The 12,800-nt window shown below is 39.8% G+C and overlaps 1 protein-coding gene across 1 annotated transcript in view; it reads left to right on the top strand.

Annotated features, from left to right (window-relative positions):
- samd10b (sterile alpha motif domain containing 10b) overlaps positions 1–12,800 on the top strand; it is a gene marked incomplete at both ends in the record, with an annotated part of 61,674 nt that overhangs the window by 25,594 nt on the left and 23,280 nt on the right. Inside the window, one exon of the mRNA XM_083895019.1 lies at positions 8,192–8,360. Coding sequence (XP_083751145.1) covers positions 8,192–8,360 — 169 coding nt within the window. The remainder of the gene's footprint in view (positions 1–8,191; positions 8,361–12,800) is intronic.

Raw genomic sequence — 12,800 nt, 5'->3', positions numbered from 1 at the left:
CGACCAGCGGTATGTGGTGAAGCAGCACATGTGACAGCACTACTGTTTATCAAAGTAAAATAAAAGAGGGGGAAATGTTTATTGAGTTGCTGCTCTGTTTCTAGTGCAACTGGTTGATACTTTTCAGATAAGTTAACAAAAACGAAAAGGTAATCTGAAGCTTATGTTTAAAAATGTTTTTCTTAAAATGAGCACTTTATTTTGTTGTCTCTATATATAAATGCTGCCCTTACTAGGGTTTGTCATATGTTGTTCTTTTATAAGAGAAGAAAATCTGTAATTTGATTTTCAAAAGCCATTTATAGTTGTCAAACTAAAACATTTTGATATTGTACTTTTTTCTCATATACACATATTTATTTCAGAAAAAGATTGGCCTATTTTATAGGCTATTTTTATTTAAGATATTTTTTTTATTTAAATGTGCACCTTATGGAGCTTTGATTTTATAAAAGGCACTCCTGTTGCACAGTGTTTATGTTTTCATTTTATTATTATGAGTAGTTTTCAATAAAACTACTCATATTTGGCTTTGACTTTGACTGAACATTTCATTTCACAGCTCTCACTTTGCGGAAGAAATATCGAGATATATATCGTATATCGTTATTCAACCAAAATATATCGAGATATGACTTTTTGTCCATATCGCCCAGCCCTAGGGTCACTGTTGTATATGGAGCTGTTTTCGGTCAAGGAGCTACTGAAGAGGACGGTAACCGATGTCTGTCACATATGCAGGCTGACATCTAAAACTCCTGCCACCAAAATAGATAAGAGGTTTAAGCTACATGCTTCCTCATACATATGCTCTTCCGTCTCTCCCCAGAGATAGGTGCACGAGAAGCACTGCCGCAAATGTGACGTCAGACAGTCTTGCAAACCGGCTTGCTAACGTCACCCATTTAGCGTCGACCAGCGGTATGTGGTGAAGCAGCACATGTGACAGCACTACTGTTTATCAAAGTAAAATAAAAGAGGGGGAAATGTTTATTGAGTTGCTGCTCTGTTTCTAGTGCAACTGGTTGATACTTTTCAGATAAGTTAACAAAAACGAAAAGGTAATCTGAAGCTTATGTTTAAAAATGTTTTTCTTAAAATGAGCACTTTATTTTGTTGTCTCTATATATAAATGCTGCCCTTACTAGGGTTTGTCATATGTTGTTCTTTTATAAGAGAAGAAAATCTGTAATTTGATTTTCAAAAGCCATTTATAGTTGTCAAACTAAAACATTTTGATATTGTACTTTTTTCTCATATACACATATTTATTTCAGAAAAAGATTGGCCTATTTTATAGGCTATTTTTATTTAAGATATTTTTTTTATTTAAATGTGCACCTTATGGAGCTTTGATTTTATAAAAGGCACTCCTGTTGCACAGTGTTTATGTTTTCATTTTATTATTATGAGTAGTTTTCAATAAAACTACTCATATTTGGCTTTGACTTTGACTGAACATTTCATTTCACAGCTCTCACTTTGCGGAAGAAATATCGAGATATATATCGTATATCGTTATTCAACCAAAATATATCGAGATATGACTTTTTGTCCATATCGCCCAGCCCTAGGGTCACTGTTGTATATGGAGCTGTTTTCGGTCAAGGAGCTACTGAAGAGGACGGTAACCGATGTCTGTCACATATGCAGGCTGACATCTAAAACTCCTGCCACCAAAATAGATAAGAGGTTTAAGCTACATGCTTCCTCATACATATGCTCTTCCGTCTCTCCCCAGAGATAGGTGCACGATCACGGCTTGTTCAAAGTCCGACCCATCGCTCTTGACTACTGCGGTCTCATTTACGGACCATCAACAAATTTACCATTTAAATACCAATATTTAAATAATATACTTATATATATATATATATGTGTGAGTGTATATATGTGTATATGTATGTATATATATACATATATATATATGTGTGTGTGTGTGTGTGTGTTGCTGACTTCATGTTGAGTTAAGGCCATGGTTACGGTCTACTTTTTTGTCCGTCTTGGTCTATAACATCTTCCCACCAAAATTCGGCAAAATGTGGAGGGTTGCCGTGGCTACGCAGTTTTGAATCCTCAAAACCTTTTGAATCCTCAAAACCTTTTGATAACTTCTCACCTTTGATGTGTCTAGTACAAATTTGCGCGTTTTTTATGTCGGTACAACAAACGTGCTCGGACAAGTTCGCTCATTCATGTATGGTGCGAATCACCAAAATGGATGGCAAAATCCAAAATGGCCAATTTCTTACTTAGTTAGGCCATGGTTACGGTCAACTTTTTTGTTCTTCATTGCAGTTTCGGGAAATTCGATGGAACTCAATGTTGCCTTTGTTTTCACCTTAAGGGGCGCTACAGAGCCGTTGAGCAACACATGGGTCCGGGAACTATGCCAATATCGCATTTTCGCCACACCTGACCAAAGTAGGATTGGACCATATATCGATATAAAAAATATATTTATATATTTTCAAATGGGATATGGAATTAGACCATATCGCATATATCTCTGTTTCATATTTTTTATTAATGCGTATACAAGACATATCGCATATATCTATATAGTTCCTTACAGAGCTTTGATTTAAAAAAAGGTACTCCTGTTGTTATACAGTTTACGTTTTATTATTTGAACAGCTGATGATTTATTCATGAACCAGGGGCCTCATGTACAAAGACTTGCGTGGATTTCCTACTAAATCTTGGCGTACGCCAAAACCCAGAAACGGTCGTACGCACAAATAAATTCAGATGTATCAAAGTGTGCGTACGCATGGATCCAAGCACGTTCCCTTTGTACATCCCAAATCAACGTGGAATTGAGCGCACAGGCAGAGGTGCCAAACTCCTCCCTGTCCACGCCCCATTTACATATGCAAATCAATTTAAATAGGCCCTGCGATTCACCTCTTTGATCAAATAACGCACTGAACAAAGAAAAGTAAAGGAATTTCACACAGTCTGTGCAAGAGATTCAAGATTGAATGAAAAAAGTGAATGAAAACGCGCAGGGAGATTTTGTTTGACACCCTGTCAACAGGTATAAATATGACAAAAAAGACGTGAGTGGGAGTGTATGTGAGTCTGTGGGATCAGAGCAGCACACACACACACACGCATGCATGCACACACACACACACACACACACAATACACTCACAATACACATCGCTCGTGCGTAAAGATGGCAGGACATTAAACACTTTGACTCGTGTTTAATTTTCTTTTTTTTATTTCTCACAATTAAAGAATGCAGAAGTGCGCCGCGGCTGACATATGCAACTTTTCGCCCGCTTTTACTGACATGAATACTGAACACAGAGAGACAATCAGGGGCTTGTTAGAAAGCTCTGTAGCTCTAATTTTACCAGCAGAAAAAAGCAAAGTAAACCAAAAACATGATATGTGAATGCGCACATGCCCAAATGTGCATGGCGCTGGTTTTCATCATACGGGACAATTAAAATAATAAACTATTTACTCACCCAGAAGCCACCCATCGCGCACTGTTCCAGCCTCCAGCCTGTTCAATTTGCGCATCACATATGATTTGAACATTGATGGAATGAAAATGTTTCCTATTAATGTAAACAAATTCTGTGACGGCGCTTTTATAGAGATGTGTGTGCAGTCAATAGCTCCGATTACATTAGGGAAACCGGCTCTCGCTGAAAATTGAGCGTGGAAAAGGACGTACGCCACGTTTTTGTGTGTACGCAACCTTCGTACATGAGGCCCCAGGTGAAGAAACCTGTGTTTATTATTTATTGACTTATTTTCCAACTGTTCACTGAAAAAGCCGGTTTCAATAAAACTACTTGTGGCATGTCATGTTTGGCTTTGACTTTGACTGAATTTCATTTCACAGCTCTCACTTTGCAGAAGAAATATTGAGATATATATCGTACATCGATATTCAGCCTAAATATATCTGGATATGACTTTTGGTCCATATCGCCCAGCCCTTCTGCAAAGCCACGGATATAATAATAATCTGATGGACTATCAGAGGGCTGTACGAGAAGCAAAGTCTCAGTACCTCTCTAATATTATTTCTGCCAGCAGTCATTGTCCCAAGGTGTTATTCGACACAATCAATGCTGCTGTTAATCCACGCATTTCTGCTGTGACTGATGTCTCAATTGCCGCCTGTGAAAATTTTCTCTGTTCCTTTGTTGACAAAGTTGATTCTGTCAGAAAAAACACCAGTATAGGTGTCTCCACGAGTTTTAACAAGGATTTGCTTGCCTCCCCAACCCATTCTGCTGTGTTAGACCAGTTTGAAGTGGTTTCTCTCTCCTCTCTCGGTAATGTAGTGAAATTTTTGAAACCTACGAATTGCCCATTGGATATTGTCCCTGCCAAAGTACTGCAAATGGCTTTTAACACTGTGGGGCCCAGTCTACTGATTTTTATCAACTCCTGCCTTAGATTAGGAACTGTCCCAGTTGCTTTTAAACATGCTGTGGTCAGGCCTCTTCTTAAAAAGCCTAATCTTGACCCCTCAGTTTTATCTAATTTTAGACCTGTTTCCCATTTGCCCTTTCTCTCCAAGGTTTTAGAAAAAGTTGTTTTTATACAATTACAGTCCTTTTTGGAAGACAACGCTATTCTGGAGAAATTTCAATCTGGTTTTAGGTCTCGTCACAGTACTGAGTCTGCACTGTTAAAAGTGCACAATGATATTGCGCTGTCTGTGGATGCCAAGAGCCCTGTTGTCTTAGTGCTACTTGATCTCACAGCAGCCTTTGACACGGTGGACCACTCAGTCCTCCTGTCACGTTTAAATAATTACGTTGGCATCCACGGCACTGCACTAAGGTGGTTCACATCGTACCTGTCCTGCAGGACCTTCTCTGTTATGGTTGGTGATCTGTCTTCTTCCAGTGCTCCTCTCTCCTGTGGAGTCCCACAAGGTTCTATTCTTGGCCCCATACTCTTTTCATTATATATGTTGCCACTTGGGTCAATTATAGCCAGGCACAACCTATCTTTTCATTGCTATGCAGATGATCTACAAATCTACCTGCCAGTGAAGCCTAACAGCAACAGCGCACAATCCTCCTTGTCTAGCTGTCTTGCTGACATTAAGCAGTGGTTGGCCCAAAACTTTCTTAATTTAAACAACGAGAAAACGGAATGTATTGTGTTCGGGGATACTGTGATGGATGGCTTTGGCTCCTTGTCCTCAAAACTCAGTCCGAACATCAGGAATCTGGGAGTGACCTTTGACAGTCATCTGAGGTTTGATAAACAAATTAGTAATGTTGTCAGGACTAGTTTTTTCCAGTTGCGTCTGCTGGCCAAAGTTAAAGCGTTTTTAAGCCGTCACGACCTTGAGAAAGCCATACATGCGCTAATCAGTTCTAGATTAGACTACTGCAATGCACTGTATATTGGCATTTCCCAGACTTCTCTCAGTCGCCTTCAACTTGTTCAAAACGCTGCTGCCCGTCTTTTAACCAACACTAATAGAAGAGAGCACATCACCCCTGTTCTACACTCTCTCCATTGGCTTCCAGTCTCTTTTAGAATCGATTTTAAACTTTTAATGTTTGCCTTTAAAGCTCTTCATGATCTTGCCCCATCTTATTTATCTGAGCTTTTAACTGTTCGTGATCCAGGTAGAGCTCTGAGGTCAAACAACCAAATGTTGCTGGAAGTGCCCAGGTCAAAATATAAACACTGGGGTGATCGAGCCTTTGCTGTTGCTGCTCCCAGGCTCTGGAACAAACTCCCTGTTGAGATGCGTCTTATCTCTGACCTGGGCCTCTTCAAATCACGGCTAAAAACCTATTTATTTAGGATGGCTTTTAATACCGAGTAGTATGGTGACACTTTTTATCTTTTGTCTTCTTATCTTTTATCTGATTCTATCTTATTTTATTTTGCACTATTTTATTGTTTTTATTGTTTTTAATTACTTTTATGTGTTTCCTCTTTATTTATTTATTTCTTGTAAAGCACTTTGGATCACCGAAAGGATTGTTGTAAAGGGCTGTATAAATAAAGTACATTTACATTTACATTTATAACAATAGGTTCCTCAGGAGCCATTTCAGCGACTGCCATTCGTGGCTCTGCCCCTAATTGTCACAGTAAAAATATGTAAATCATGTTTGCTGTAAGACCTAAGCTCTGTCGCCACACCATAAAACATAATCCTGTTTAATTTGACTCTAAATGGGATCATCATTTACTAAATGGACACTATATATGATATACTATACTTTGTGCTATATCAATGACAAACTGGAGCTAATGATTGAGAGAAATAAACCTTTCAAAAAAATGTTAAGACTCAAGACAGAACGTTGTGGTCATCTTCTCACAGTCACTCCTTGGTGACACTGTCAATATATAAAGACAATTATTTATGAAAAATTATTTTGGTTAGTAGTGGAAAAGCCATAATTCTCAGATGGCTGCAAGCTGACCATCCAATTGGTGAAATTGTAAATGAAATATACTTTCATTCTAAGGCTTGAACTAGAAATGTTTACAGTATAGGTATGGGAGAGTAAGTATAGGAAAAAAGTATTATGTGCACTGTTGAAGATAAAAACAGCAGAGCAGCTTCTGAATCAAAACATCCAAAGACACATTGATCAGTGTATGGTGTGCAGTGGTGGAGGAAATACTGAATATCAGTACTTAAGTAAAAGTACAAATAACCAGAGAAATAAGAACCAACATGACAACCCTACTTAAGTAAAAGTAAAAAGTACCTGATTTTAAATGTAATTTAAGTATTACAAGTAAAAGTACTTGCATAATGATTAATTCTCTTAATGTCTATATTCAAAAAAAAAAGGCATTTTAGACCAATTCTGGTCATCTGTCAGGGTAATCTTCAGAGTTAAATATCAATAGCAAAAAAACAAAGAAGTCTGGTTATACATATTTAAACGATTTATTTACCTGCAACAACAACACTGTTGGCTGTTTAGCCCAATTTATACTCCTGCGTAAAGTGCTCTGCGTAGGCTACGCAGAGTTCTCTGCGTCGACGCAGAACCTGTCGAAGAGCCTCTGCGTCGTCTCCGGGTGCACGGAATATTTTTTAAGTGTCCGTTACTCCGTCAAGGGACAACGGAGACGGCAAGAGCTGCGATTGGTCCTCAGGACAGGCCGAGCGAAGCTGCTCTGTGCCTGCTAACAGTGAGCAGCGAGCGTCTACAGAGGGCGGAGCTGAACACCGCCGACTTCGTCGCTGCCGAACTATAAATACGTCATATCTTAACACACACAGCACATGTTTAGACTCTAAATGGCCAATTTCTCGCCTCAAATTATCTTAAAACTGCGTTCGGGGACACAGAAAAGTGACAAACGGCCGCTGTTTCAACAACAACAGTCTTTCTCCCTCGGACGCCATTGCTCACTGTAGCCAAAAGCACAACAACCTTGCGCAGCGACCCCTAGTGATCGGGCGGGAAATTGCAGCGCCTATCCGTCACCACGACGCAGAAGTATAAACGCTCGAGTGGTCTACGTGGTGACGCAGACGGATAACCCATTACGCAGTCGGAGAAGTATAATGTGGCCTTTAGTTACCATATGTTACCACTGATACCATACGTTTGAGGCTGTGAACATTTTTGATTCAGTGCATGAGTTTTAATTGACAGGAACATGTATTCGTTGTGTGCTGCTGCCAGGAAGACGTTTTGAAGGGGGAAAAACTTATCAGAAAATGTAATGAAATGTATTGTAGAAATGTAGCGGAGTAGAAACTATAGATAATTGCTAATGACGATACGCTTCCTGGTTTTTAAATTATGCGTTCAGGTCCAGGCGAGCACGACGAGGGATAAAAAACACAAAGTATTTGTACTTCTTTGCATTCCACCACTGATGGTGTGTTTATGTATTTGTATTTTTTCCTTTTTAACATACTGCAGATTCAGAGTATCCAAGAGGTGTGACCAACATAGGACATAGGTTAAAATGCCTCTGTACACAATTGAATAGATCTTCAAGACTTGGAACTTGGATTGAAACTGTAGTGTTACATTTCTGACACATACACACAAGAAACCTGTGACTATCAATAATTCATGCTTCTGTGTGTGTGTGTGTGTGTGTGTGTGTGTGTGTGTGTGTGTGTGTGTGTGTGTGTGTGTGTGTGTGTGTGTGTGTGTGTGTGTGTGTGTGTGTGTGTGTGTGTGTGTGTGTGTGTTGTTTTGTAGTTGCGTCCAGGTGAAGCCTTCACTGTGTATCACACCAGTCCTACACTGTCCAGCCTGTCCAAACCTGTGGTGCTGTGGACTCAGCAGGACGTCTGCAAGTGGCTTAAGAAACACTGTCCTCACAACTACCTAACTTATGTAGAGGCCTTCTCTCATCACGCCATCACAGGTACGAACTGATCACACACAAACATCATCACGCTGAAACTATACACCGATATGTATCAGCAGCTATTGTCTTTAACGCTTCATAAGGGAAGAAAAATACTGAATACTTAAGACTACCTGAAATAACATAGCTGATTTGACCATATTTACAATAAAATAGGCTTAGTTGACGGTACTTTACTTCAAAATTGGTGAACAAAATGAAAAATTAATCAATGTGCCCTGTTTGATTTTTAATGTAAAAACAAGCAATATGATATGCAATATGTGAAAATGCTATAGTGTGATGTGCAGTAGATCAACTGCTCTTGGAAAACAGGGAAAGCAAAAACTAATAACTGCCCTCCTTGTCATCCACACTTTGCAATGGCTAGTTCAAACCGACGACCTTTGTCTGACCATGACCAGACTTCTGGGGGCGCTATAGAGTCCTGGAGCTACCAATGGGTTTGTGCCCTATGCCACTATCCCATTTTTTGCAGACCTGACCTCCATGCTAAATTTCAAGAGTTTTTATGCATGTTAACCCCTCAAAAAATTAGCACAACTTCGGAGAAAAATAATCATCTCAACAGGAACAGGTTCTGTTAAATTTAATAAAAAAGAATTAGTCACTACTTAAATACTTAATCTAATTTCACAGATGAGTGTGTGAAGTACAGTACTGTGCAGAAGTCTTAGGCTACGTTTACACTCGCTGGATATTTTTATAAAAGGATATTTTCTTACTTCCGTTTTCCAAAATAACTTTGTGCACACATCATTGTTTTCAAAAAGGTTTCCGTTTATATTAACCTGCATAATATGCTGTCCAGAGCCATCATAACTACGCCAAGCCTGTAGGCGGCAGTGTAGGAAGAGGAAAGCCATAAAAGCAAATCAGTATCCTCAGCGACAACAACAACAACGACTGACCTCTCACCCTCGATGTATGCACGTAACTATTCAGGTGACAGAGTGACAGCAGCGATGATCGCAACATCCTAAAATTGTCACACCACTCCTCCGGGAGAATAACCTCATTCTCAAAGTTCTCCCACCAGACAGCAGTCCGCACAGGTCGGACCCAAAACCGGCGACGGTGACACGGTCTGGCTCATGACAGAAGAAGTTCTGAAATTGCTGACCTCGGAGCCCTAATACGTCTCTGCTCCTCTATGTAATATAGGGGCTGGATTTGCAATTGCAAAAATGTAAAATGATCATAACCAAATGTAAAAATGGTTGCATTTTTGGGGCTTAGATTGCCTAAAACTCTGTTTTATCAGTTTTTCTCTGTTTACATACAAACGCTAAAACGGAGTTTTATATCTCCACTTTTGCCGGAGTATTTTGAAAGAATCATTTTCAGAGGCAAAATCGCCATTTCTGTGTAAACGAAAGGCACAAACGCAGGGGAAAGTCACCGTTTTTAAAAATACCCATGCGAACGTAAACGTAGCCTTAGGCAACCATTATATCTGTTGTTTTAGCAATGCTATAACGACAATAGAGGATAATTATTTATATTTCACTTTACTGGAACACATCCAGAAAATATGTATGCAGTTTTTTGTTATTTAAAAAAAATACAGGTGTATTTAGCATGATCTACCCTTACACTTGAAAAATAACACAGCTCTGTTAATACTGGAGTGGAACCTTAAATAATGTTACTGGTAAATCCTGTGTTTGTCCTGCTATTTCATTTAAAGAAACATCTGCTGTAAAAAGTGTCTATTACACCAGAGACAGGCTTGAGCATCACATACACATGTTGCATGAGTTAAACTCATTGACAGCTCACTAATATATAAGACCAGCTTTAAGTTGGTTTTAAGCTTTAAGCTTTGACAATGATCAGGGAATTTGACAGATGGAAAAAACAACTGTTAGTGCCTGAAACTTTTGCATAGTACTGTATATGTGAGGAAGAGGAGGATAATGAGAGAGCAAATTATCTTATTGGGAATAAATCTGCCTCCTGACTTTGCTCGACCTGTTTACACCACTATGGTTTATCCTTGGAGATAATTGTGTTACTTCAAGAGCTCAATATTTTCTCACGCAGTAACTTGGTATAAAAAGTTTGAGAACCACTGTATTAGAGTCGTCATTATGTGAATTAAGTTGTGAAAACAATTGCTTTTCCTGTCACTAATTTGTGTCTTTGTGTCGCATGTAAAACAACGTTGCGGCAGATTCGTGCAGCTGTGGTATGATGACTCCATCCGAATGATGCCTGATAACAAACCAAGTAGAGTTGATTCAAGTCGAGTCGAGTCATGCTCGAACTGTACCCTGGAAAACCACCATGAGTATGATGAATAATCTAAGACCAGTTACTTCTGCAGTGGCAAAGCCGCTGGCAGAGGCAAAGCAACTGGAGCTATGATTTCCGCTTTAACGGAATCACCGACCGAATCGCGCAATTGGCCAATAAAAACAGAATCTACTGTTAAATTCGGAATATTGCGGAAATTGACATTATGTGACTGAAATGCTCTCATCGTGAGTTGAAGGTGAAGTTTGTCTGGAGAAACGTTTCTGGGGACCGCTCATTCGTGGAACCACCTGTGCAACTTCTCACAAACACTCACCCGCCCGTAGAGCTAGGACGACTAGTCAACATCGCCGATGTAGTCCACTTCAAAAATGTGTCGACATGAATATTTTGCACCGACGCGTTGCCCTTGCTCTTTTTTTCTGTTGAAGCCCCGTTCCAAACAACCTACTTGATGAACTCTCACTCCAGTCCAGTGGTGGCGGTAAATATAGGGCCCTATGATTTCCGTGTTAACGGAATCGCGGACGGAATCGCGGAATTGGCCAATAAAAACGGAATCTAATGTTAAACGCGGAATATCGCGGAAATTGACATAATTTGACTGAAATGCTGTCATCGTGAGGAGAAGGAACGTTTGTCTGGAGAAATGTTCCGGGGAACGCTCATTCGTGGCACCACCCGTGCATCTCCTCACAAACACTCACCCGGCCAGGGTCTCCCCCAGTGCGTGTTGCTTGTTTATTTACTTTATATACACTTTTTTTTCTAAACCGCGGAACAAGCGCGATGCGCTCGCATGTAACCGGCGAGCGTCCCCTTGTCCAGGTGCCGATTGAAACTCAAGTCACACCATCAAATACGCGATTATTACGGTTATATTTTTATTGTCAATAAAGATGTTATATTTAGGAATGCGCCGATAATTCGGCGGCCGAAACACGGCGAGTAAACTGTGGAACATCGCCTGTTAAATGCTGGAAAGTCTCTGCAAAAGTGAAACTTATGAACTCCCCGCGACTTTCACTTCACACCAGAGAACATTCTCTCTCTTTGAACAGTTAACTAAAGACATCGGCTCATCTGATGCATCTGTTATTCCCTTAATTGCAGAGTTGTAGGGGTAATATTGCGTGTTGAGAAACGATCCAGACGGATACGGAGAAGCGCACGGCGCAGGAGAGGGAGAACAGTACAGCGCAGGGGCGGTGCGCAGAAATCCGTCTGCACCAGGGGGCACTACCACATTTTTATTTATGTTAATTATTTTACTTTTTAATGTGACCAGCATTGCATGGCTTGTTTTAAGATTCACTGGCATTTACTTAATTAGGATTTAACTTAAGTCAAAACAATTGAACAATTGAGAAGTCAGTGGATTCAAGAAGAAAGTTGCATTTCAGTGGACATTTTTTTCACTGACACAAAAAGCACACATTCTATGGTGGTAAAGTAAGTATAAAAGGTAAAAAAAAAACAGAATAAAAAAAATAAAACGGAAAAAACGGAATTCTAAAAAATTAAAACGGAAAAAACAGAATTTGGAAAAAAATAAAACGGAATTTGGAAAAAAATAAAACGGATTTCATAGGGCCCTATAAATATGCACCAGAACACTAGTTGCTAATCGTGGAGACGCCTGAGTTTAAGACAGAAAAAAAGAATTCATAACAATAGCAGCGGCAAGCTGTAGCGGGAGCACCGAGGAACAAACGGCAAAAAAACATGTCTACGGTCTTCAAAAGTGTGGGAATTGTTTACCCTTAACTCTTCTAACAATGTGGTTGTTTGCAGACTATGCATACTTTACTCTGGCGTACCACAGCAGTACATCAGCAATGCACAATCATTTGAAACGAAAACACCCTGAGCGCTGTTTCAGGATGGCAGCAAAACACTGTACGTTCTGTTGTTTTTTCCCCTTCCCCGACCTGGAATGTTTGTTTATCAAGCAGTCGCAGTAGTAAACCAAAGTTAGTTTAGTTGTTGTCCAGTTATTGATTCCGTTCAATAGAGAGTCAGACAGACAGGCGCGCACACACAGACAGAGAGGGAGGAGTAGAAGGGAGTACACAATAAGAAATCAAAGTACGAAACTGTACCTAAAAAGGTACAAATGCTTTGTCGCTCCAGTTGTACAGAAAGGAGAAAGGTACAGTGCTTGTACCCTGATTGGGT

Source organism: Microchirus variegatus (genome assembly GCF_963457635.1).
Source record: "Microchirus variegatus genome assembly, chromosome: 9".
Taxonomy (NCBI): domain Eukaryota; kingdom Metazoa; phylum Chordata; class Actinopteri; order Pleuronectiformes; family Soleidae; genus Microchirus; species Microchirus variegatus.
The sequence above is the reverse complement of the archived record's forward strand: the minus strand, read 5'-3'. Positions and strand labels throughout refer to the sequence as shown.